This window comes from Perognathus longimembris, chromosome 3 (genome assembly GCF_023159225.1).
Source record: "Perognathus longimembris pacificus isolate PPM17 chromosome 3, ASM2315922v1, whole genome shotgun sequence".
Classification (NCBI taxonomy): Eukaryota; Metazoa; Chordata; class Mammalia; order Rodentia; family Heteromyidae; genus Perognathus; species Perognathus longimembris.
The window spans coordinates 73,568,082-73,590,063 of NC_063163.1; the positions used below are offsets into that span (position 1 = coordinate 73,568,082).

General features: G+C 55.5%; 2 protein-coding genes across 4 annotated transcripts; one reads left to right on the plus strand and one right to left on the minus strand.

Moving 5' to 3' along the window:
- The first annotated feature begins 1,648 nt into the window (after positions 1–1,648).
- On the plus strand, positions 1,649–11,146 carry Palm3 (paralemmin 3). The gene is made up of 9 exons (XM_048340670.1): positions 1,649–2,636; positions 5,040–5,088; positions 6,291–6,371; positions 6,833–6,966; positions 7,087–7,171; positions 9,108–9,153; positions 9,285–9,973; positions 10,136–10,534; positions 10,703–11,146. Exons 1-9 carry the CDS (start codon positions 2,596–2,598, stop codon positions 11,000–11,002), a joined length of 1,824 nt encoding a protein of 607 aa, XP_048196627.1. The 5' UTR covers positions 1,649–2,595; the 3' UTR covers positions 11,003–11,146.
- A 479-nt stretch (positions 11,147–11,625) lies between these two features.
- Il27ra (interleukin 27 receptor subunit alpha) lies at positions 11,626–21,981 on the minus strand. 3 transcript variants are annotated; one of them, XM_048342375.1, is made up of 14 exons: positions 21,731–21,981; positions 21,205–21,322; positions 20,371–20,528; positions 20,124–20,278; positions 19,328–19,484; positions 19,082–19,155; positions 17,110–17,293; positions 16,412–16,600; positions 15,002–15,103; positions 14,748–14,912; positions 13,209–13,334; positions 12,238–12,331; positions 12,024–12,117; positions 11,626–11,892 (listed from the first exon to the last, which is right to left on the minus strand). In XM_048342375.1, exons 1-14 carry the CDS (start codon positions 21,825–21,827, stop codon positions 11,734–11,736), a joined length of 1,872 nt encoding a protein of 623 aa, XP_048198332.1. In that variant the 5' UTR covers positions 21,828–21,981; the 3' UTR covers positions 11,626–11,733. The 3 variants fall into 3 exon arrangements, with proteins under 3 accessions (XP_048198332.1, XP_048198331.1, XP_048198333.1); XM_048342374.1 differs by having other exon boundaries at positions 11,626–11,919; positions 21,731–21,965; XM_048342376.1 differs by lacking the exons at positions 14,748–14,912; positions 15,002–15,103 and having other exon boundaries at positions 11,626–11,919; positions 21,731–21,960.
- Between the last annotated feature and the right edge of the window lies 1 nt (position 21,982).

The window sequence follows — 21,982 nt, forward strand, 5'->3', positions numbered from 1 at the left end:
ATCTATCTATAACTCATCTGTCAGAAAGGATGATATTATGTCATTTGAAGGAAAATGGAGCAACTTAGACGTGAGGTAAGTCAGGCTCCGAGAGACAAATGGTGTGTGTTTTCTCTCCTATGTGTAAGTACAGAGTCATGCGGATCACTAGGGGAAGATGTAGTCAGGGGAGGGGTGCATGAACAATGAGCGGTTTAACAAAATGAAGCTGTGGCTCAAGGGGTAGAGGACTAGGCCTTGAACACAAAAGCTTAGAGACAGCACTTAGGCCCTGAGTTCAAGGCCTGAGACTGGCACAAAAAGAAGAAAAAGAATGAACTAGGTAATTTGAGGATTTGAATGGTATTGGGAAAGATAGAAAGATGGAAGGGGTAACTTCGATCAAGATGCATTTTGCTCATAATGTGACTTGTGGAATTGAAACCTTTCTGTACAACTGCTTAAAATAAATAAGGCTGGGAATGTGGCTTAGTGGTAGAGTGCTTGCCTAGCATGCATGAAGCCCTGGGTTCGATTCTTCAGCATCACATAAACAGAGAAAGCCAGAAGTGGCATTGTGGCTCAAGTGGTAGAGTGCTAGCCTTAAGCAAAAGAAACTCAGGGACAGTGCCCCAGGCCCTGAGTTCAAGCCCCAGGACTGACAAAAAAGTATTAAAAAGAAATTTACTTCCATGCCTCTTCTTCCATACCTACTGCCTACATGCAGTAGCCCGTCTCTACTGCCATTGATAATATTCAATAGCCCCTCCCACCACAGGATCCATGTCTCCTCCTCCATTCCTATTGGCTACATCCACTAGCCCCTCCCACCACAGTGTCCCGTTCTCCTTCCACAGCTCTTATTGGCTACTTCCAGTAGCCTCCCCCACCACGGCCTCTCCAGGGCCATCTGCTATTTTTTACAATTTACTTTTCATCTTTTTTTTTTTTTTTTTGCAAGTCCTGGGGCTTTGAACTCAGGGCCTGGGTGCTATGGCTGAGATTTTTTGCTCAAGGCTAGTGTCCTACCTCTTGAGCCACAGCTCCATTTCTGGCTTTTTGGTGGATCATTAGAGATAAGAATCTCACAAACTTTCCTGCTTAGGCTGGCTTTGAACCACAATCTTCAGATCTTAATCTCCTGAGTAGTTAGGAGCTACAGACTAGCTGGTGCCTGACTAGTCTGAACATTTCTGCAGTGGAACTCTTCTCTCCCCTGTCTGTGGCAACTCCATCTATTGTGTGTGTGTGTGTGTGTGTGTGTGTGTGTGTGTGTGTGTGTGTGTGTGTGCTGATACAGAGACTTAAACTCAGAGCCTCATCTTCTCCCTGGGTTTCTTGATGACTGATGTCCTACCATTTGAGCCAGACCTCCAGTCCCAGTCTGTTTTTTGTTTTGTTTTGCTGGTTAACTGGAGATGGAGCCATGTGGCCTTTTCTGCTCAAAAAGAATAAAACAAAACAACAAAAAAGATAAATTGTTGCCAGGTGTGGGAGCTCACTCCTGTGACTCCAGCTTTTAGGAGGCTGGGCAGGAGGACTGAGAGTTGGAGACCAGTGGAGCTATGTCGGGAGAGTAGGTGGACACAGGGGAAGGGAGGTGTGGTGTAAGCGGCAGAGTGCCAGCCTTGACTGGAAAAGCCAGTCAAGATCATAAAGGTTTGAGTTCAGGCCACAACACTGGCACACAGAGAAAAAAAACAAACACAATAACAACAAAACACCAAAGAAATGGAAACAAGGAAAGGAACAAACCAAGAACAGAAATCCTTGCAATCTGCAGAGAAATTCTCTGTCTTACCAAGGCTCTACCTCCCTAACCGTAGGAGCATGGAAGTGGGTCCTGGAACTCTACAGTTAGGCAATGGATTCTCCCAATTCCTGTCTCTTTTAATTTTGGCAGCACTGGGATTTGAACTCAGAGCCTTGAGCTTTCTGGACATGTATTCTACTGCTGGGGTCACACCCTCAGTCCTTTTTGCTTTGTATGTTTCAGACAGGATCATATGCTTTTGGTCTGGTTCCACTGGGACCTTGATCTTTCTGCCTTTGCCTCACAGGATTTTGCTTTCCAGGAAGACATCACCATGTCTCGCTTGTTTGTGGAGATGGGAGTCACACCTCCCATTTTCATCTCCTGGATAGCTGGAGCTCAAGACTCTGTCATTTCCAAGAAAGGGAAACAAGTCTCCAAAGATGGCTAGATCCACTTAGGGCTCTCTTTTTCTCCCTCCTTCACCAGTGGCCTGGTAACAGGCGGGTGGTCTCCACATCTGGGCCAATCCTTTCCTGGAGGCGTGGGGTTCACCCACCGGCCGCTGGGGCCCCTCGTGCCTGACCTCGAGGGACAGCCAGTGTCCTGAGAGGCAGCCAGCGCGCCGGCGGCGCTTGGTAAATAATTCATGGGGACAGCTGATAGCGCCTGGAGCGGCCCCAGCCCCCAGCCCCCCCTCCGCGCCCGCCGCTGCTGGGCCTCCCTGGCCCAAACCAGCTGGACCTGCTTTGCCGGTGCCGCCCCTCGCCCCCCTCCCACCCGGCCAGTCACAGCCTCCTGTGTGGACAAGCTGAGAGTGGGTTCTGAATTCGAGACACCCCAAAGTGGGCTTTGGGTCAGAGATGGCTCTGCAGAGCCAGGCATGGGCTCCGGCCACACCCATGTAAGTGCCGGGGTCAGGCGGTCGGGTGGGCAGGGCTTGGAAAGGCCTGGGGTGAGGGGGTGCTGGCCTCACTTGGGGACCCAGTAGCCCCATATTGCCTCTCCTAAGGGCACTAGAGGAAATGGAAGAGTGTGGGGTGCCCTGCAGGTTCCTCAATGTTTCTTTCCCTTAGAGAGAAGGGTGGGAGAATGGGGGGGGGGGAGGGCACTCCTTATTACCCCTTCATTCCATGGGATTTTCTACTGGTTGCCAAGAGCCCAAAGTCCAGCCTGGGGGTGGGGCTGTGGAGGAGTTGGGGGTGGGTGTCTCAGGCTGCACCCCTGGGATGGGTCCCCCCTGGAATGTGGAGCTTGATCAGCTTCAGGAAAGGGTAGCCTGTTCCATTCCTGATGGCCATAAGGGGGGGGCGTAGTCGCCTAGCTAGAGGTAGCCCGAATCAAGAGGTGCTGTGAGGTCTTTTCATAGCACAGCTGGCCCGAGGTGTTTTTTTAAAGGTAAGTGGGGGGTGAAATTCCTAAGGTGTGGGGGTGCAGATCAGGGGCAAAGTGCTTGTACAGCACCCCCAGGACCTAGGTTCCATTCCCTAGTTTCTTCAAAGCACAGAGAAGCCAAGAGACTAAAAGAGCTCTAAATGATTGTAGAAAGTTCTAGAAGTGGGGTTCCTACTAACTGGGGGACCCCACTTCTGTTCTCATCCTTCTGGGTCTCCCAATGCATTATTCACTACCGAAGAAACTAGTTGCTTAGCAACGGGAACCCGATCTAACCCCCCCCCCACCTCCCTCCAGAGAGGAAGAGGCAAGAAGATTACATCTTGGGGACCCAGCGGGTGTGGGGGAAAGACTTCAGCTCTCCCCAAAGAGAGGTCTACACCTTCTAGAGACACCCTACAAATGGTGACTTCAGTCCCCAGTCCCAAATGAAGTCAGCCTCCAATCTTTGCCAGGGTTTGAGGCTATCTTGTTTTCTTCTTCTTTTTTTATGCTACTCCTGGGGTTTGAACTCAGGGTCTGGGCACTGTCCCTGAGCTTTTTCCCCCTCAAAGCTGGTGCTCTATTACTTGAGCCACACCTCCATGTCTAGTTTTTTGCTGGTTAAGGAGACATAAAAGCCTCTCAGACTTTCCTGTCCAGGCTGGCTTCAAACCTCAATCCTCAAGATCTCAGCCTCCAGGGATCTTACTGGGCTTTCAGGTATGAGCTGCCAGTGCCCAGGAAATTGAAGGCTCTTAACACTCCACCCTCCCCACCCACCATGGCTTATGGCTTGAACTCCTCAAGGTCTTCTCCTGACTCCAGGAGCATGTTGGAGCCTCAGTTTCCCCCATCTGTGGAATGGGGACAAAAATTGCTGCTTGACCCCGAGGCTCAGGATAGGTGGCCGGCAGGGTAATGGCTGAAGGTGCCTGGTTTGGAATCACAGCCAGCCCTGCCAGGCACAGGGGTGGGGTGCAGGCAGGTGGCAGGAGCCCAGCCAGCACCTGGGGCTCTCTGTATAGAGGTGTTCTTCTGCCTTCCATCTGTGGGCAGGGAAAGTCGGGGAGTCCCCATGGCCCATGTGGGGCCTGGTGTTCCCAAAGACAGGTAAATAGAGGAAGCTAAAAAAGGTTGATTGGACTCTTAATTTTTTGGGGGGGGTGGGAGGATGGGCAGGGAGATGGGGGGGGTCCAGGAGGACAAGAATGGGGGAGGACCTCAGGTTAAACCTTAAACCATGAGTCCCCCTAGTTGAAGCTCAGAGTCCAGATCTGGGCTGGGTGACCCAGTGACCCTTGCCTCCAGAAAGGGGCGTGGCAACTCTGCGGTTACCGTGGCAATGGCTAAATGGACATTTCTCAGCTCAGATTCCCTCCTCCCCACACCCTGTGCCCTGGCACTTCAGGGATTCTGTGAAGGAGCTGGGGTTCAGAGAGGATGAGGAGCAGGCTCGATGTCTTCAAGCATGGTGGGAACCTGGCGAGGTTTGTGTGTATGGGCTGGGGTACTATGGCTTGAGCTCAGGGCCCTGACACTGTGCTCAAGGCTGGTGCTCTACCACTTGTGTCACAACTCCAGTTCTTGCTGGTCCATTGTTGATAAGAGACTCACAAACTCTTCAGCCCTGTCTAGCTTTGAACCTTGATCCTCAGCCTCCTGAGTAGCTGGTGACAGTATGAACACCAGGCTCTCAGCCTAAGAAGGGATTTAGTGAAATGAGTCATGGTCTCAGCTTCCCCTCCCAAGACCCTCGACCTCTGCTCAGACTCCTGTCCAGGTGCAAAGGAGAAATTGAGGCACAGCCCAGGGTGCTCTCTTGGTGGCAGTGCAGTGCTCTCTACCAAAACTGGGGCATTCAAGGAGTCATCTGGGGGAAAGTTGAGGTCCCTGGGGAGCACCTCAGCAGCTATCCCCCCTCTTCCCACAGGCCTATGGCTGAGAGCTCTCTCTACAGGCAGCGGCTAGAAGTCATTGCCGTAAGTGACCCCCTACCCCTTTGCTCAAAATTTCCCCCAAGTTCCTTCTTTGGTTTGGTGTCTCCCGGTTCTGAAGGCATTCCTGGGAAGATAGAAGAGGTGCTGAGTCTGGTCATGCCCAGGGCCCCCACTTAAGTCCTCAGCACCCTCTTCCCCAGTTCCTCTGTTGCCTGGGCTCTGTTCCTGAGCCTCTCTGTGCTCAAGGCTAACACTCTACCACTTTCAGCCACAGCTCCACTTATGCCTTTTTCTGTGTATGTGGTACTGAGGAATGGAACCCAGGGCTTCATTCATGCTAGGCAAGCACTCTACTGCTAAGCCACATTCCCAGCCCCATCCCTGCGCCTTCTGTACCTGTAATCCTACTCCTAGTTCCCACTTCCCTTTCTGTACCCAAACTCTAGCTCACTTCTGTGCCGAACCTCTCCACACCTTAAGAAACCCTCCAGTTCTGATTACCACCTCTGCAAGGGCCTCCATCTCCGCATCCCTAACTCCGCACCCCAACTCTGTAATCTCCCCACCGAACCCAGCCATCTCTGAACTCCGAACATCTCTGAACTTAGTGTCAGAATACCATTTGTGAATCTTACCTTTATGTCCTACATCAGCATCCCCACCTCCAATGCTTCACCCTATTCTCCTACCCTCTACCTTGGTCCCCCATCGTTCTGGATCCGCCACCGCACACTGTGTCCTTGAACCCCAATTTATGCCAATCTCTCTGGTCTCCACTTCTGCACCCGTCTCTTTGGACCTTCATATCTTCACCCCCATTTCGAGACACACCCCCCCCCTTCCATTCTGCATCCGGATAGCTTGAATCCAGCCCCTCGCGGAGGCCCCGCCCCTCCTGTAGGCCCCGCCCCAATCATCATAGCTCGCACTCCGATTGGCCCAGCCCACCTACCAGCTCCGCCCACTAGGCAGACCGCGTCCTTCACACGGGACCACGCCCATGCCACGCCCCTCGGCATCCCCCAACCCCCATTGGGTATAGGCGCCCGTCGCAGCATCCCGGGCGTGGCCGGCCCCGCCCCTCCACCCCGCCCCTCCCGGTGCTGAGTCAGCGCGCGCCCCTCCCCCCCCCCCGCCGGGCTAGACGCCCGGGAGCCCCGGGGAGTCCCGTGGAGCGAGCGGCGGGCGGCGGGCGGCAGGGTCCCCAGGGGTCCCCAGCCCGGGCAGCGCGGCCGTATGCGCAGGAGAAGCGGCGGCTGCAGGAGGACATCCGCGCGGCGCACCGGGAGCTGGAAGAGGAGCGGCTCCGTGCGCAGCGGCTCAAGGTGCAGACCGCGGGCCGGGGTTGGGGTCGGGGTCGGGGTCGGGGTCGGGGCCGGGGTTGGGGCTGGCCCGGGACGGGGTTCGGTGTGAGCCCCGGTGCCGACAGCGCTGGTTCCCCTTGCCGGGGGGGGGGGTCTTCCCTCCTCAGTCTGGGAGAGGCGGGGCAGGGCGGGAGGAGTAGGGTACGGGGAGGGGGGGGTCTCGGTCCCAGTGTGGGGAAGTTGGGATGAGGAGGATGGGGAGAGATGTACCGCTCTCCCTCTGGTGTGTCATTTTGGAAGGGGGTGCAAAGGGGGTGTGGAACCCTTCGGCGCCCCGGCGCTCCGCTCCGTCCTGCGGGGGGGGGGCCCTATGGAGAACCACGTGTCCGAACCCTGTCCCAGCTGCCCAGTGGCGGAGGGGGGCTACGCGGAACAGGGGATCCGAGCTGCGCGCCCACTCGGGGCTCCCTCCCCACCCCCAGAGGAAGTCCCTCCGGGAGCGGTGGCTCATGGATGGGGCAGCAGAGGCGCTGGAGGACCCCACTTCCAAGGACGCCCCGTCCCCCGAGGTTCAGGCTCAAACGCGCATCCGCAACCTGGAAGACAGCTTGTTCACGTGAGTGTTGGGGGGGAGGAGCCCCACTTTCCAGCCTCGCCCCTGTCCTGCAAGACCTCGAGGGCGCTCAGGAAGAGGGGGTCTTTCAGCAGCCCCCACAAGCCTTTTTTCCTTCCCCAGGCTGCAGTCCCAGCTGCAGCTGCTGCAGAGCGCGTCCACGGGTGCTCAGCACAAACCCGCGGGGAGGCCCGCGTGGCGCAGACAGGTGAGGGTGCCTCGGGGTCTCCGGGCTGAGGATGGGGGCGGAAGGGGGTCAGAGTGCACGCCACGGGCAGGAGGAAAGGGACTTGGATTCATATACATTTTTTTTTGCCAGTCCTGGGGCTTGAACTCAGGGCCTGGGGCTGTCTCTGAGCTTTTTTGCTCAAGGCTAGCGCTCTACCACTTGAGCCACAGCGCACTTCCGGCTTTTGCTGTGTATGTGGCATGGAGGAATTGAAATCAGGGCTTCATGCATACAAGGCAAGTGCTCTACCACCAAGCCACATTCCCAGCCCCAATTTATTTGATTTAGTTTTATATTTGTGTGTGTCTTGGAACTGAAGCTTCAACTCAGGGCCGGGTCAGTGCCTTAGAGCTTCGTTTGCTCAAGGCTGGTGGTGCTCTACCACCTGAGCCACAGCTCCACTTGTGGCTTTTTGGGGGGGAGGGGGATGATTAATTGGAGACAAGTCTCACAAATTTCCCTGCTACAGGCTAGCTTTGAACCGTGATCTTCAGATCTTAGCCTCCTCTGTAGCTAGGATTTAGGTGTGAGCCACTGACACCCAAGCTTCATTTGGTTTTGTTGAGGTAGAGTATCACTATGTAGTCTACATTGGCCTCAAACTTGACCTCTATTTGCTGGGTTCCCTCAAGTGCTGGGATTACAGGCATACACTATCATGCCATGATTATGAAGGAACTTTGAACAGAAGTTTTTACTTGGTCCCTTTTGTTCCTTTCCTCTTCTCTTTTCTTTTTTTTTCTTCCCTTTCTTCCTTTATTTCTTTCCTAACTTTCCTTCCCTCCCTCCCTCCCTTCCTCTCTCCCTTCTTGGTTGTACTGTTGTTTGAGCTCAAGATCTCACATTTGTTATCGTGAGCCGGTCCCCGGTTATCTTGAGCTACTCCAGCCATGCCCCCTACTTCAGAGCCACGCCCCCTACCACTTGAATCATACTTCCAGCTCTTGAAGGAACTTTTGGTTTATGGTTGCTATTACAGCCTGGTTAAGGAATGTAGTCAGAAAATGTGATGGAATGTTTCTAGCATTGGGCCTTGAAGGCAGGAAAGTCAGAAAACTGAGGACCTCTGGGGCCCTCTGAGGCTTGGCTTAGGCCCCCTCGTGGCTAACTCCAGCTCCCCTCTTTGTGCCCATCTTCTTGCTGCCTCTCATGTGGGTATGTGTGCACACCCATGTGCACACATGTGCACACCATGCCTGGGTCTTGAACTCAGGGCCCAGGCGTTGTCCCTAAGCTTTTTTTGCTCAAGGCTGGTGCTCTACCACTTGATTCACAGCTCCACTTCTAACTTTTTGGTAGTTAATTGGAGATAAGAGACTCATGGATTTTTCCTGCCTGGGCTGGCTTTGAATGGAGATCCTCAGATCTCTACCTCCTGAGCAAATAGGATTACAGGCCTGAGCCACCAGCACCCAGACCCCATCTTGTATTTGAAGAGACACCTGGTCATCTCCTTCTCCCCCTTTGCCCCTCTATGTACTCCCCGTTCCTGACATTCTATATTTATCTATGATTGTGTTTATTATCTTCCTCCCTGACTGGAATGGAAGCTGCTAGCAAGTTTTGAGTCTCTGGCTCACCGGGTATTGTAATACCTGCCAGTAATCCCAGCTCTCAGGAGGCTGAGGTAGGAGAATGGAGAGTTTGAGGCCATCTGGGCTGCACAGTGAGACACTGCCTCCAACACAATATAACACGGAAAGCCACAACACAACAGTAAATGCCCCTTGCCTTCTGTAACCTCTGTGGCTGGCCACAGTGTCACCCACGCACATACCAGGATTACAGGGTAGCAGGTGGAGGTGCAGGGCGGGGCACAGCTCTGGGGGCATGGGGCGCCATGGAGGGCCTGTGAGCAGGCCGCTGGCATCCAGGCTGGAGGCGATGCCACCTGACAACGCTGCCGCCTTTGCAGGGCCACCGTCCTCTCTCCCACCCTGCTGTAGAAGCCAGCCCTGCAGGTGGGTGCTGGAGCCCCTAGGCGGGTGGAGAGGGGTCGCGTTACCCCCAGAATGTGTGGGGACAGAAGAGGGAGAGTGACGATTGCCTCCGCAACTTGCCCTTCTCTCCTCTCCTCTCTTCACATGCCTAGGCCACACAGATCTGGATAAGAGGGCATCTCTGCCAGCTAGGCTGGTGGCCATGTCCCCCCGGTCCCCCCCAGAGCCCAGAGAAGAAGCCCCTGAGGCTCAACCCTCCCCGAGGCCGGCCCCCGGGACAGAGGGGTCCTCAGAATCCAATGGCCCTTACTGTGGGCCCAGCACAGCTCAGGAGCAGGAGCTGGGTCCCTGGGCGGATGCCAAAAGAGGGGACATGGTGGAGGTGGTGTGGGCGGGGCTGAGGCCCACGGAGGACAGTGCCAGGGCGCCCACGGGCTGTGAGCTGGAGGCCAAGGTGGAGGAGGCGGTGCTGGAGGCCATCGGGGACAGGCAGGCAGCCGGCAGCCCTCTGCTCCCTGCCTGGGTGAGGGAGGACAGCGCTGTGGTGGAGGTGGTCTGGGAGGGCTTGGGAGGCCGCGATGTGGAGGCCACAGGTATAGAGACCACCGAGTGCAGAGACGTGGCAGGTGTGCCTGGGGGCAGCCCTGGGGGGCCTGGGCCTGGGGACCCTGCAGGAGAGGCAGGGTCGTTCATCTGGGTGGAGAGGCTGACCCTGGGTGAGGACTGGGAGCTGATCATGGAGGGACTGGAGGGGCCCACGGCCCTGCCAGGTGCAGGGGGAGGCCTGGAGGCCTGGGAGGCGGAGGGGAGAAGAGCAGAGGAGGCAGCAGGAGTGGAGGAGGCAGGAGGTAAGGCAGAGCCTGGGCTGGAAGGGGAGAGGGAAGGGAGGGCGGTCATGGAGCCAGGGCAGAGGGGAAGCGAGGAAGACAGAGTGGAAGGGGAAGGAGGCGAGGGGCCAGCAGCAGTGGACGGAGCCAGGCCAGCAGGCGAGGGCCATTTGCAGGCGGAGCAGGAACCAGGCAAGGGGAGGGCAGGGGTAGAGGAGGAAGCAGAGGGGCCCCTGGTGGCCGAAGAGAAAAGAGGTGAGGGTTCCCTGGATGGGGAGAGGAAAGGAGGCAAAGAATCTCTGGATGGGGAGAGGAAAAGTGAGGGCCCCCCAGATGGGGAGAGCCAAGGTAGCGAGGGCCCCACAGATGGGGAGAGAAAAGGTGAGGACCCCCCAGATGGGGAGAGCCAAGGTAGTGAGGTGCCCTTGTCTGGAGAGAAGACCACAGAGGTGGGGGAAGAGCCCAGTTCAGGAGAGTTGGGGGAGAGAGCTGCGCCTTGGGCAGAAGAGGCTAGCGCCCAGCCGGAGGAGGAGGGGAGTGTCCAGCCGGAGGAAGAGGGGAGTGCCCAGCCAGAGGAGGAGGGGAGTGTCCAGCCGGAGGAGGAGGGGAGTGCCCAGCCGGAGGAGGAGGGGAGTACCCAGCCGGAGGAGGAGGGGAGTGTCCAGCCGGAGGAGGAGGGGAGTGTCCAGCCGGAGGAGGAGGGGAGTGTCCAGCCGGAGGAGGCGAGCACCCAGCTGGAGATGATGCCAGAGGAGCCAGGACTGCGGCCCGGGGTTGGGTCAGAGGGCTTCCCGGAGGAGGAACTGGGGAAGTCTGAAGGCCCTCAAGGGGATGCTGCCCCTCTCCTGGTGGAGGCCCTGGCCCCCCAGCTGCCCACCGAGAGCCAGCCTCTGCTCCAGCGGGAGGGGCCCAGCGCCAATCCCAGCGCCCACCCCGCACCCACCTATGCCCCTGCCCAGCAGCCAGTGCCCACCGTGCCCACTGAGGGTGAAAAGGCAAACAGCCCCAAGCAAAAGACGTGTCAGTGTTGTGCCGTGATGTGAGCCCACACTGCCCCACGCACTCAGCTACCTCGCCGCCCGGAACCCAGGCTGCCCACTTCCCCCACCCCCTGCCCACTGCCTGTGGCCTGGCTCCCTCCCGCAACCACGTCTTTATACTTGAAAATAAAATGTTAAAGCACCCAACAGCTTGAAACTGTGTCCAGAATTGCCCAGTCTGCTGGGAAACTGAGAGCTGAAGTCTGCCAGGTGTGGTGGTGAAGGCCTGTCATCTCAGCTACTCAAGAGGTGGAAGGAAGACAGGTTCCAAGTCAGCCTTGGAAAAGTGAGTGAGATGCTGTCTCAAAAGCCAAAGCCAGGCACCCGCAAAATGCCATGTCTAAGCCCAGTGTTGGGAGTCAGGGAAAGCATCATTGTATCGACCCCACTGCTGTAACAAAAAGACAGCAAGTTACAAAAGCTACAGAAACACAAACGTTTATTCTGGCTCTGCTCTACAGGTGGGGGAGGGGTCCCTCAGGAACTCAGGCTCTGGCTCTGGTCCTGGTTCACTGGTGATTCAGACTCGTTCCCATTTCCGGCCTGGCCCCTGGGATCCCTACATAGGAAGAGTGTGGAGGGTCTCCACCTGGTGTCTTAGGACCCCCGCCCCCACCTCCGCCCCCCCACCACTTCACCACTTTGTGGAGACCTCCGTTCAGGGCATAGCTGCAAGGGAGGCGGGATGCTGCCTGTCCGGCACCCAGGGAACCTGCAGGCCCCCAACTGTAGGCTCAGGCCGACACCTGGACCCTGGTGGTCCTCAGAAGGCCCAGCTCCTCAGGCGTAGGCAGGAAGTGCTTCTCGTATCCCGAGTGAAGCGGAGTGGAGGCCTGGGGGGGCCTGCTGACTGGTGGGGGCTCCATCTCTTCCACCTCCAGGATGGGCAGGTCCTGGGGAGGCTGGGACTGGAACACCTCCTGGAGGGAGAGCTGCTGCAACCCTGCCACCCCCGTTCCCTCCCCAGGGTCCCCATGTCTCCCCCCTTCCCCAGAAGACTCCCACAGCCCGCCTTCCTGCTTACCTTGATGTGGTCTTGGCCAGAATGGCTGTTGGCAGGATCTGGAACCTTCTCCCAGACCCAGCGGGGCAACACCTTGTGTCGCAGGTGGAGACACCTGCTGGGCAGGGAGAGTCAGGGACCATCCCGGGGCCCCAGGCCACCCCCCCCCCCATGCCCACCGTGGGCCCACCCGCAACCCGCACACAGGCCCAGGCAGACAGATGGACAGCCTCACCTTCTAGAGGCAGCCAGGCTCAGGCCACAGCCAAGCAGGAGCAAAACCCACAGGGAGAGGACGCTGGGCAGAACCCTCCACTTCAGGGTGTTATCTGGTGTGGGGGGGCGAGAGGAGGGAGGGCTGGACGCCAGAAAGGGAGGGAGGGGGCAGCTCCTGGGGGAAGTGGCTTGCCAGTGAGTGAGGCTAGTCAGGGAATGGTGGAGTGGGGCGGGGCTTTGGGTGGGCGGGGCTAGGTTGTGACTTCTGGGGGGGGAAGAGTTGGGTGGGAGAGGGAGGAATCTTGGGACAGGGTGGGGCTGGTGAGTAGGCGGAGTAACTTTGAGAAGGGGCGGGGCTTGTAAAGGGAATCCTTGTGAGGGGTGTGGCCACGGCAAGGAATCACATAAGGGGCGTGGTTTTGTAGCAGGAGGGACTACGAGTGTGATCATCTTGGACTGGGCTTTATGGGGGTGTGGCCCAAGGGAAAGATGTCCCTTGGAGGGGCGTGGCTTGTGGTGGGAGGGGCTAAATATGATGAATCTTGGAGTGGGGTGGGTTTTGTAAGGAGGACTTGGAAGGGGCGTGGTTTGTAAGTGGGTGGCGCTAAGGGTGGAGAGTCTGGGGAAAGGGTGGGACTGAGAGTGAGGCAATCTGGATGGCGTGGCCTGTGGGTGGGCGGGACTGAGGGTGATGGGATCACATGGAGGGGCGTGGCTTATGGGGGGGCTAAGTGTGGGTAAATCTTGGGGCGGGGCAGGGCGGGGCTTGCTATAGAGCAGTCTCACCGGGGAAGGTCAAGGGCACGGATGGTGTGAGGCTGTGTGAGACATATTGGTACACAAAACCTGGCAGCATTTAGCAGAAAGAAAATTCCGGGAAGGCAGGGAGATAGTGCTAAGCATGCTGGAGGCCCTGGCCTCTACTCTCCAAAATAATGCAGCCCTGCAAGTCACAAGTCCAATGGAGCCAGAAGTCCCCAGCCTCTCTACCTGGCAGGTGAAGGCGGAGACTGGGCCCAGGTGGGCCCTGTCCCCCCTTGGTGGAAGCAGTCACCCACAGCTCGCAGGGACCCCAGGGAAGGTCAGGAAGAGTGGTAGTCTGGGTGCTGCTGCTCACTGAAGGACACAAGCAGAGAGGTGGGGAAAGTGGTGAGATGCTGCCACAGGGCCTTTGGACCTACTCCTGCCTCTGTCTGAAGCTCTCCCCTGATATTCCCATAGTTCAGTCCTCATTATTTCCAGGCCTTACTTGCAGTGTGGCCTCCTCAGTGAGGCTGTCCCCAAGGACCCCGTATCTCAGAGTCTACCCCAGCACCACCCACCTCTCTGGCTACATACCCTCTCTACCCCATCTATGGGTCCCTGAGATAGCTGCTTTGTTTATATCTATGGATCCTGTCCCTTCCCATTGGAAAATTAGCTTCCAGCTCCTGGCTTATAATTTCTTTCTCTTATCCTCCGGTGTAAACTAAACTTTTACTCTACACATAAATTATTTTTTTAATGTCACTATATGCCTACTGCAGTAATTCTACCTATTCAAGAGGTTGAGAGCTGAAGATCAAAGCTTGAAGGCAGCCTGGCAGAAAAATCCCAGAGAGACTCTTTATCTGGCTCAGATGGTAGAGTACCACCCTTGAGCAATAAAGCCAAGCAAGAACTCATGGTCTGGAGTTCAATGTCCAACACACACACACACACACACACACACACACACACACACACGGACAAAGAAAGAAGAGTGAGAAAGAGAAAGGAAGGGAGGAAGGGAGGGAAAAAGGAAGGAAGGAAGGGAGGGAGGGAGGGAGGAAGGAAGGAAAGAAGGATCCAAGGTAATTGCACAATCCATGTAGACCGACAGGCATACTACCTCTGGAGTAGTTGCTGACTTTTACTAAGTTCTGGACTATTTTTACCAGCTCCCAAAGTTTATGTTTTTCACTTAATAAAATATGACGGGCATCTTTTTTTTTTTTTTTTTTTTTGCCAGTCCTGGGGCTTGAAACCCTGGACCTGGACAGTCTCTTAGCTCCTTTTGCTCAAGGCTAGCTCTTTACCACTTGAGCCAGAGTGCTACTTCTGGCTTTTTCTGTGGTTTAATTGGAGATAAAAGTCTCACAGGTTATCCTGCCAGAGCTGGCTTCAAGCCTCACTACTCAGGTCTCAGCCTCCTGAGGAGCTGGGATTACAGGCCTGAGCCACTGAAGCTGGGCTCAGCTCTGTCTTCATTTTGAATGGCCCAATGTGAGTCCATCCCCCTCACAGCCCAGAGAGACATTGTGGACATGTGGTGGGGCCTGAGGGAGGCAGAGGGTCAGCAGGTGGGGCCAGCGGTGGGGGTCAGTGGTGGGATCAGTGGGTGGGCTGGGCGGTGGGGCCAGTGGGTAGGATCAATGGGAGGGGTCAGTGGGTGGGGCCAGCGGTGGGGTCAGCATGTGGGCTGAGCGGTGGGGTCAGCAGTTGGGGGCAGCGGTGGGGTGAGCATTGGGCTGGGCGGTGGGGTCAGCAGGTGGGCTGGGCGGTGCTCACCATTCATGCAGTAGGTGCTGGGGGTGCTTGTCCCGCCCTGCACACACAAGGTATAATGGGTGAGGCGGCCCCGGAGCAGGGGTCTCGGGACCTCTCCCCACGCTACCGCAGGAATCTCTGGGGGGTCATCTCTGAGTCGCCAAAGTGCTGGGCCCACTAGTGGTGCTGGGAGGAAGAGCTCAGTCAGTCAGATCCCAGCTGAGTTCGAGGACACCCATCTCTCCCCCCCCCCAGCCCCTCCAAACCCTTCTCACCTAGTTCCTCTCTGAACCCCCAGACTGCAGGGGCTGGGGCCAAGCCCTCTGGAGAGATGGCTGTGACCCTGATCTGGTAGGGGACGCCTCCTTCGAAATTTCCTGCATGGTGAGGAAGTGGGAAACCTTGTATCACAACTGCCCCGCTGTGCCCTTGATTACTTCTGCACACCTGTCCCCAGAGGGGACAAGGCTTGGGGTATATAAGTCATTTATCTGGAGGTTGGAGGCGACCCCTAAAAAGAGCAATACAGCTAAGAAATGAGACAGGGAAGGAAGATGTGTTAAGGACTAGGTTCCAGCTGAGCCTGGTACTTTGTGCCTGCAGCCCAGCACTCAGGAGGCAGAGGCAGGAGAACACCATATTCCAGGCCAGCCTAGATCATACAGCAAGACTCTGTCTCCAAAAGTCAAAGCCAGCCAGGTGTTGGCGGCTCACACCTGTCATCGCAGCTACTCAGGAGGCTGAGATCTGAGGATCATGGTTCAAAGCCAGCCCAGGCAGGAAAGTCCCTAATACTCTTATCCCCAGTGAACCATCAGAAAACTGGAAGTGGCACCGTGGCTCAAATGGTAGAGCCCTAGCCTTGAGCAAAAGAGCTCAGGAACAGCGCCCAGGCCCTGAGTTCAAGTCTTACGACTGACAAAAAAAAAGTCAAAACAGACAGATGAGAGCGAGAGAGCAAGCAAGATAGAAAGGAAAAAATGAAAGAAAATAAGATTCCATTAATACTTTTTTTGTGTGCCAGGCCTGGGGCTTGAACTCGAGGCCTGAGTGTTGAATCTGAGCTTTTAAATTTTTTTATTTTTTGCTCTACCACTAGATCATAGCTCCATTTTTTTCTGTTTTTTTTTTGGTGGTTCAATGGAAATAAGAATCTCACAGGGCTGGGAGTGTGACTTAGTGGTAGAGTGCTTGCCTAGCATGCATGAGACTCTGGGTTCGATTCCTCAGCACCACATAAGTATAAAAGGCTGTAAGTGGTGCTGTGGCTCAAGTGGTAGAGTGCTAGCCTTGAGCAAAAGCAGCTCAGGGACAGTGCCCAGGTCTTGAGTTCAAGCTCAGGACTACCCCCTCCTTCCCCCCCGCAAAATCTCATACACTTTCCTACCAGCAGGGCTGGCTTCAAACTCCCATCTCAGATCTCAGCCTCCGGAGTAGCCGCCCGCACCCGGCTTGAAGCCAAAGTGTGACTTCCTGCAGCACCCCATGATTAGTCCCTCTGCCCAGGGGTTCCACCGTGGCCCCATCAGCCACAATAGAGCCAGCAGACACCAGCATCAGGGGCTTGTGCCTCCAAAACCATGAACAGAACAAGCCTCTTTTTTTTTCTAAGTACCCGGCCCCATGTGTTTTGTTATAGCAATGGAGGGCAGACTACCGCCCACCAGGAGGTACTGGGATCTGACCTGGCAGTACAGCGCGGAAGCTATCCGGAGACAGACGGATCCAGCTGAGGTTCTCCTGTGGGTCACCGTCTGGAGACCAGTCCACCACAAACTCTGATGCCTCCCCAATTCCTGGCTCCCAGGTCACGAGGAGCTCCGTGCCCCTGGCAATGCCCCTGACCTTCACGCCACGAGGGGCAGATTCTGGAGCTACAGGGTGGGAGGGAAGAGTCTCAGCTGTCCACTGAGGAAGTGCCCACCTCCCCCTCCTGTGCAGAGCAAGCTCACACGCACGCGCGCGCGTGTGTGTGTGTGTGTGTGTGCCAGTCCTGGGGCTTGAACGCAGAGCCTGCGCACTGTCCTTGAGCTTTCATGCTCAAGGCTAGCACTCTACCCCTTGGGCCACAGCACCACTTCCAATTTTCTGCTGGTTATTTGGAGATAAGAATCTCATGGACTTTCCTTCCCAGGCTGGTTTTGAACCATGATCCTCAGATTTTAGCCTCCCTGAGTAGCTAGGATTAGAGGCGTAAGCCACCGGTGCCTCTGTGTGTGTGTGTGTGTGTGTGTGTGTGTGTGTGTGTGTGTGTTGTCATTGGAGTCTCATGGGCTTTCCTGCCTGGGCTGGTTTTGCACTTCAATCCTCATATCTCAGCTTCCCTGAGTAGCTGAGGACGCAGGCATGAGCTACCAGCACCTGGCTATAGTCTCTTACTTACCCAAGCAGAGCAGAGAGAGATTGGTGAGCGGTGCCCAGGGAATGGCATTGGCAGCAGCCACCGATGCCCACTCTGCCCAGGTAGGGACAGGGAGCTTACAACAGGAAACGCCTTCCTGACTCACATTCTTCTTTCCCAGCCAGAACCAGACTGTGTAGCTCACCTCTGCACACAGGCCAGAGGCCTGACCAAGGAGAGAAGGAAAGGGTTAATGTCTCCTCTGTGTACCGGACATCAACGGGACATCTGCCTCCATAGGCGTTTATGGCCAGTTGTGGGGCTTGGACTCTGGGCCTGAGTGCTGAACCTGAGCTTTTGAAATTTTTTAATTTTTTGCTCTACCACTAGGTCATAGCTCCATTTCTGTTTCTTTTTCTTTTTCTTTTTCTTTTTTTTTTTTTTGGTAGTTCACTGGAAGTAAGAATTTCATGAAATTTTTTTTTTTTTTTTTTTTGCCAGTCCTGGGGCTTGAACTCGGGGTCTGAGCACTGTCCCTGGCTTCTTTTTGCTCAAGGCTAGCACTCTGACACTTGAGCCACAGCGCCACTTCTGGCCGTTTTCTATATATGTGGTGGTGCTGAGGAATTGAACCCAGGGCTTCATGCATGCGAGGTGAGCACTCTAACACTAGGCCACATTCCCAGCCCGACTTCTTTTTTCTTTTTTCTTTTATGTTTATGGATTCAGAGCTTTCTCCAGAAGTGATGTGGATGTTTTGCTATATGAGTTTGAAGCCATGTTATTGGGTGGATACAGATTTCTTACTCTATGGTATCCTGGAAATTGAATCCTTTGCCAGTAAGTAGCAAATCTTATTTCCTCTTCATTTTCTACGTAATGTTACAACTAAAACACGAATCCAAGCATCCATGGCTCACGCCTGTAATCCTGGCTACTCAGGAAGCTGAGATCTGAAGACTGCAGTTCAAAGCCAGTCTTGGGCAGGAAAGTACATGAGGCTTTTATCTCCAATGAACCACCAGAAAACTGGAAGTGGTGCCATGGCTCAAGTGGTAGAGTGCTAGCCTTGAGCAAAAAAGCTCAGGAACAGTGTCCAGGCCCTGGGTTCAAGCCTCACAACTGACAAATAATAATAATAATAATAATAATTAGAACACTGTCATACACATTTTCAAACGTGTGTACACACGGGTTATGTGAGCTACGTGTTTCATGTGGGTATAGTAAAGGAACAGTATAGAGTACATACCATAAAATGGAAACATTGGGACCAGAAATCACTGTGCAAATCCAGTGGAATCAGTTCTGCCACTTATCAGATATGTACTTTGGGGAAAACTCTTGGTCTCTCTCTCTCTCTCTTTCTCTCTCTTTTTTGGTCAGTCATGGGGCTTGAACTCAGGGCCTAGGTGCTGTCCCTGAGCTCTTTCACTCCAGGCTAGCTCTCTACCACTTTGAGCCACAGCCCACTTCTGGTTCTCTGGTGATTCATTGGAGGTGTTAGTCACCAGCACCTGACTTCATTTGTTTTTCTTTCCATAACATTAATATAAATATACATGGAAAGGAGGGACGTTTCTCTGTGGTAGAGCTGTTGATGATTAGAATATACAAGGCCCTGAGTAGAATCACAGGCACAGGGGGCTGGGAATATGGCCTAGTGGCAAGAGTGCTTGCCTCGTATACATGAAGCCCTGGGTTCGATTCCCAAGCACCACATATATAGAAAATGGCCAGAAGTGGCGCTGTGGCTCAAGTGGCAGAGTGCTAGCCCTGAGCAAAAAGAAGCCAGGGACGGTGCTCAGGCCCTGAGTCCAAGGCCCAGGATTGGCAAAAAAAAAAAAAAAAAAAAGAATCACAGGCACAGCAATAAGCAGATAAATAGATTAATTAATTAATATAAGTAGGAAATAAGAGCTTCACAGTCTTTCCTGCCTGGACTGACTTAGAACCGCGGTGCCTAGCAACTGTCTGATTTCCACCATTGTTATTTAGGATTTTTCCAGTTTACCTTCCACAGAAGCAGGGGTTCCTGGGCGCCCCTCGGCTCACACAAGTTCCCAGATACCCATACATCCTTGGGCCCTAGCAAGCAGGAGGAGAGGCAGGAACAAGTGAGAGAGCCGTGATTGGCCGGCCAGATTTTCCCGGAGGGGCGGGGCGTGACGTCACCGGAGGGTGGGTGCGGGGCGGGGAGAGTGCTATCAGAGGGCGGGGCCTGGCGTGGTTGAGGGTGGGTCTTGGGGCGGGGCTTCACCAGAGGGCGGGGTCTGGAAGGAGAGGACGAGGCTCCAAGGGCCCCACAGATCTGCTTCCTCCACTCTGCAGCGCCCAGATACATTGTAGCTGGTGGCCGGTTCAAGGTCTTGAATCTCAACTGGGCTCGGTGGAATGGTCTTTAGTTCAGGCTCCAGCTGGGAGAGATGATGGGCAACTTGTTTTGTTTTGGATCAGTTGTAGGGCTTGAACTCAGGGTTTAGGCCTTGCTTGCCCCTGAACTGCTTTTTTTGCTTAAGGCTAGTGCTCCACCACTCTGAGCCACAACTCCACTTCCTATTTTTGAGTGGTTAATTGGAGACAAGGGACTCACGAGGACTTCTTTGCCCAAGCTGCCTTCCAACCCTGGTCCTCAGATCTCAGCCTCCTGAGTAGCCAGGATTACAGGCTTGAGCCACTGGCGTCAGGCTGGGGCAACTCTGTGTGTGTGTGTGTGTGTGTGTGTGTGTGTGTGTGTGTGTGTGTGTGTGTGCCCCAGGGCTTGAACTCAGGGCCTGGATGGTATCCTGAGATTTTACTTTTCCTGCTCAAAGCTGATGCTCTCTCTACATTTGAGCCACAGCTCCACTTTATGCTTTTTTGCTGGTCCAGGGGAGATAAGAGTCCTCTAGACTTTCCTACCCTGGCTGGCTTTGACCCATGATCCTCAAATCTCGTCTACCTGAGTAGCTGATCCCAGCTAGGTATGAACAAAGAGACTCATTAGTTAGCTGAACATGCCCAGCCTTGCTTGGGACAAGAGGGATGGGGCGGGGGTGTTTGCTGCTGACACTCACCAGGGTCCAGTTCATCTCCTGACTTCGGTAGTGGAACTGACAGGTCAGAGCCTTGTGGGGGGGCCATGGCGGTGGTGCCCACTGCACAAAGGCCTCCAGGGGTGGGTCCTCCGAAAATACCACATCGGGGTGGAGATTAGGGGCATCAGGTCTCACTGCAGGAGGGTGGACCAGGGCACACTGAGGACGGGGGGCAGGGACCTGCCGGGACCACTTCCCACTGCACCCAACCTTCCTGGCACATTACTTTGTGTTTCTAGGTTCACGAAGACTTGGGGCCAAAGAGGTTGGTCGGCCTGGGTCCCCCAGATCAGGAGTTTGTCAGCCGTGGTGAGCTGTCCCCGGGGAATGGTCACCCAGTGCTGCCCAGCTGGCACTGCCACCTTCTGGGTTCTGTTAGAATGGCTGTGAGGACAAATGCAAGGGAGGGACAGATGCTGGGCCTGGGCCAAAGGACATGACAACCATGCCACCCACACTCATGCTGGAACCGCACCTGCAGCCTGCTCTCTCGGGCTTCAAAGCCCCAGCCTTGGCTGGGCGGTGTCCCTGAGCTTTTCCACTCAAGGTTGGAGCGCCACCATTTTGTGCCACAGGGCCATTCTCAGCTAGTTAATTGGTGATAAAAAGTCTCCTGGACTTTCCTGCCCAGGCTGGCTTTGAGCCACAATCCTCAGATCTCAGCCTTCTGAGTAGCTAGGATTTCCAGGTGTGAGCCATCGGCACCTAGCTCAGTTCATATTCTTAAACATTTCTTCCTTGTCATGTCCCTAAGTGATTGAACCCCTGGAATCAATCCTGAAGGGAAATACTGTTGTTTGTGCAATTTATTGATGTAGAGACCAGGCTGGCTTTGAACTTGCAGTCCTCCTACCTTAGCCTCCAGCCTGCTAGGCTGCTAGGTGTGCCACAGTTCATCCCTCTCTTATTGCAGTTTAAGAGGGAGGCACAAGGAAGAAATGAGGGGAACCGGAGTGGGGGAGCAAAGGGGGCAAGGGGGAAGCAGGACTTAGGAAAAACTAGAACTTGGGTGGCCACATCAAGTGCCTCAGTTTCCCCAAGCCACCTCAGGAGTACTCACTATTTCTGGCTTTGGAGGTGCAGCACCGAAGGGCTCCCCAAATCCCCAAGAGGCTCCCAGGTACAGTTCAGGTCTCCCCAGGGGCCCACTCCATAACACTGCAGTGGCCCAGTGCTGCCTGGAGGAGAAGGCAGAGGGTCCCAAACAAGCTGGGTTCAGGCCCTTTCCCCTGTGCATCCCAACTTTCCTGGGCTGGGGGCTGGAAGCCGAAGCCTGGCACAGACCGGACGAGCGCTGTATCCCTGAATTGCACAGCCCCCTACACTTTCCAGGACTTCCGATTGCGCGGACATGCTGGGATCCCTGAATAGCAGAAAGGGGTGCTGGGCTCCCCGATCTATCTCCAGGCTTTAGGGTAAAACGAGTCATCTTCTCTGTTGTGCCAGCCACATCCTGTTATTGCCCCAGGCTTCCACCCCCGCCCCGACACCCTCGCCGCCGCCGGCTGCCTGCGCTGCGCTCCCCCAGTTTGGGGGCCATAGCGCGCACGCGCGTCGCCAAGTGCCACCGAACGGCCACCACTCACCCTGGGGACGCGTACCTCGGCACAGCAGAAAACCCACCACCGGCAGCAACGCCAGCTTCGGCCACGGCCAGAAGAGGGCAGCTGGGGTCCCCCGCATGGCTCCTCGGGGGTCCCCCCGCGTAGCTCTCAGCCTGGCCTGGCCCCACGCGTCGCGTCGCCGCCGCTTCGTCCTCTCAGCGCTCGCACGCGCCGCCGGCCGGGGGAGGAGGGACGGGAAGCGGAGCCACTGCCGCCTCCGCACCTCGGGCGCCA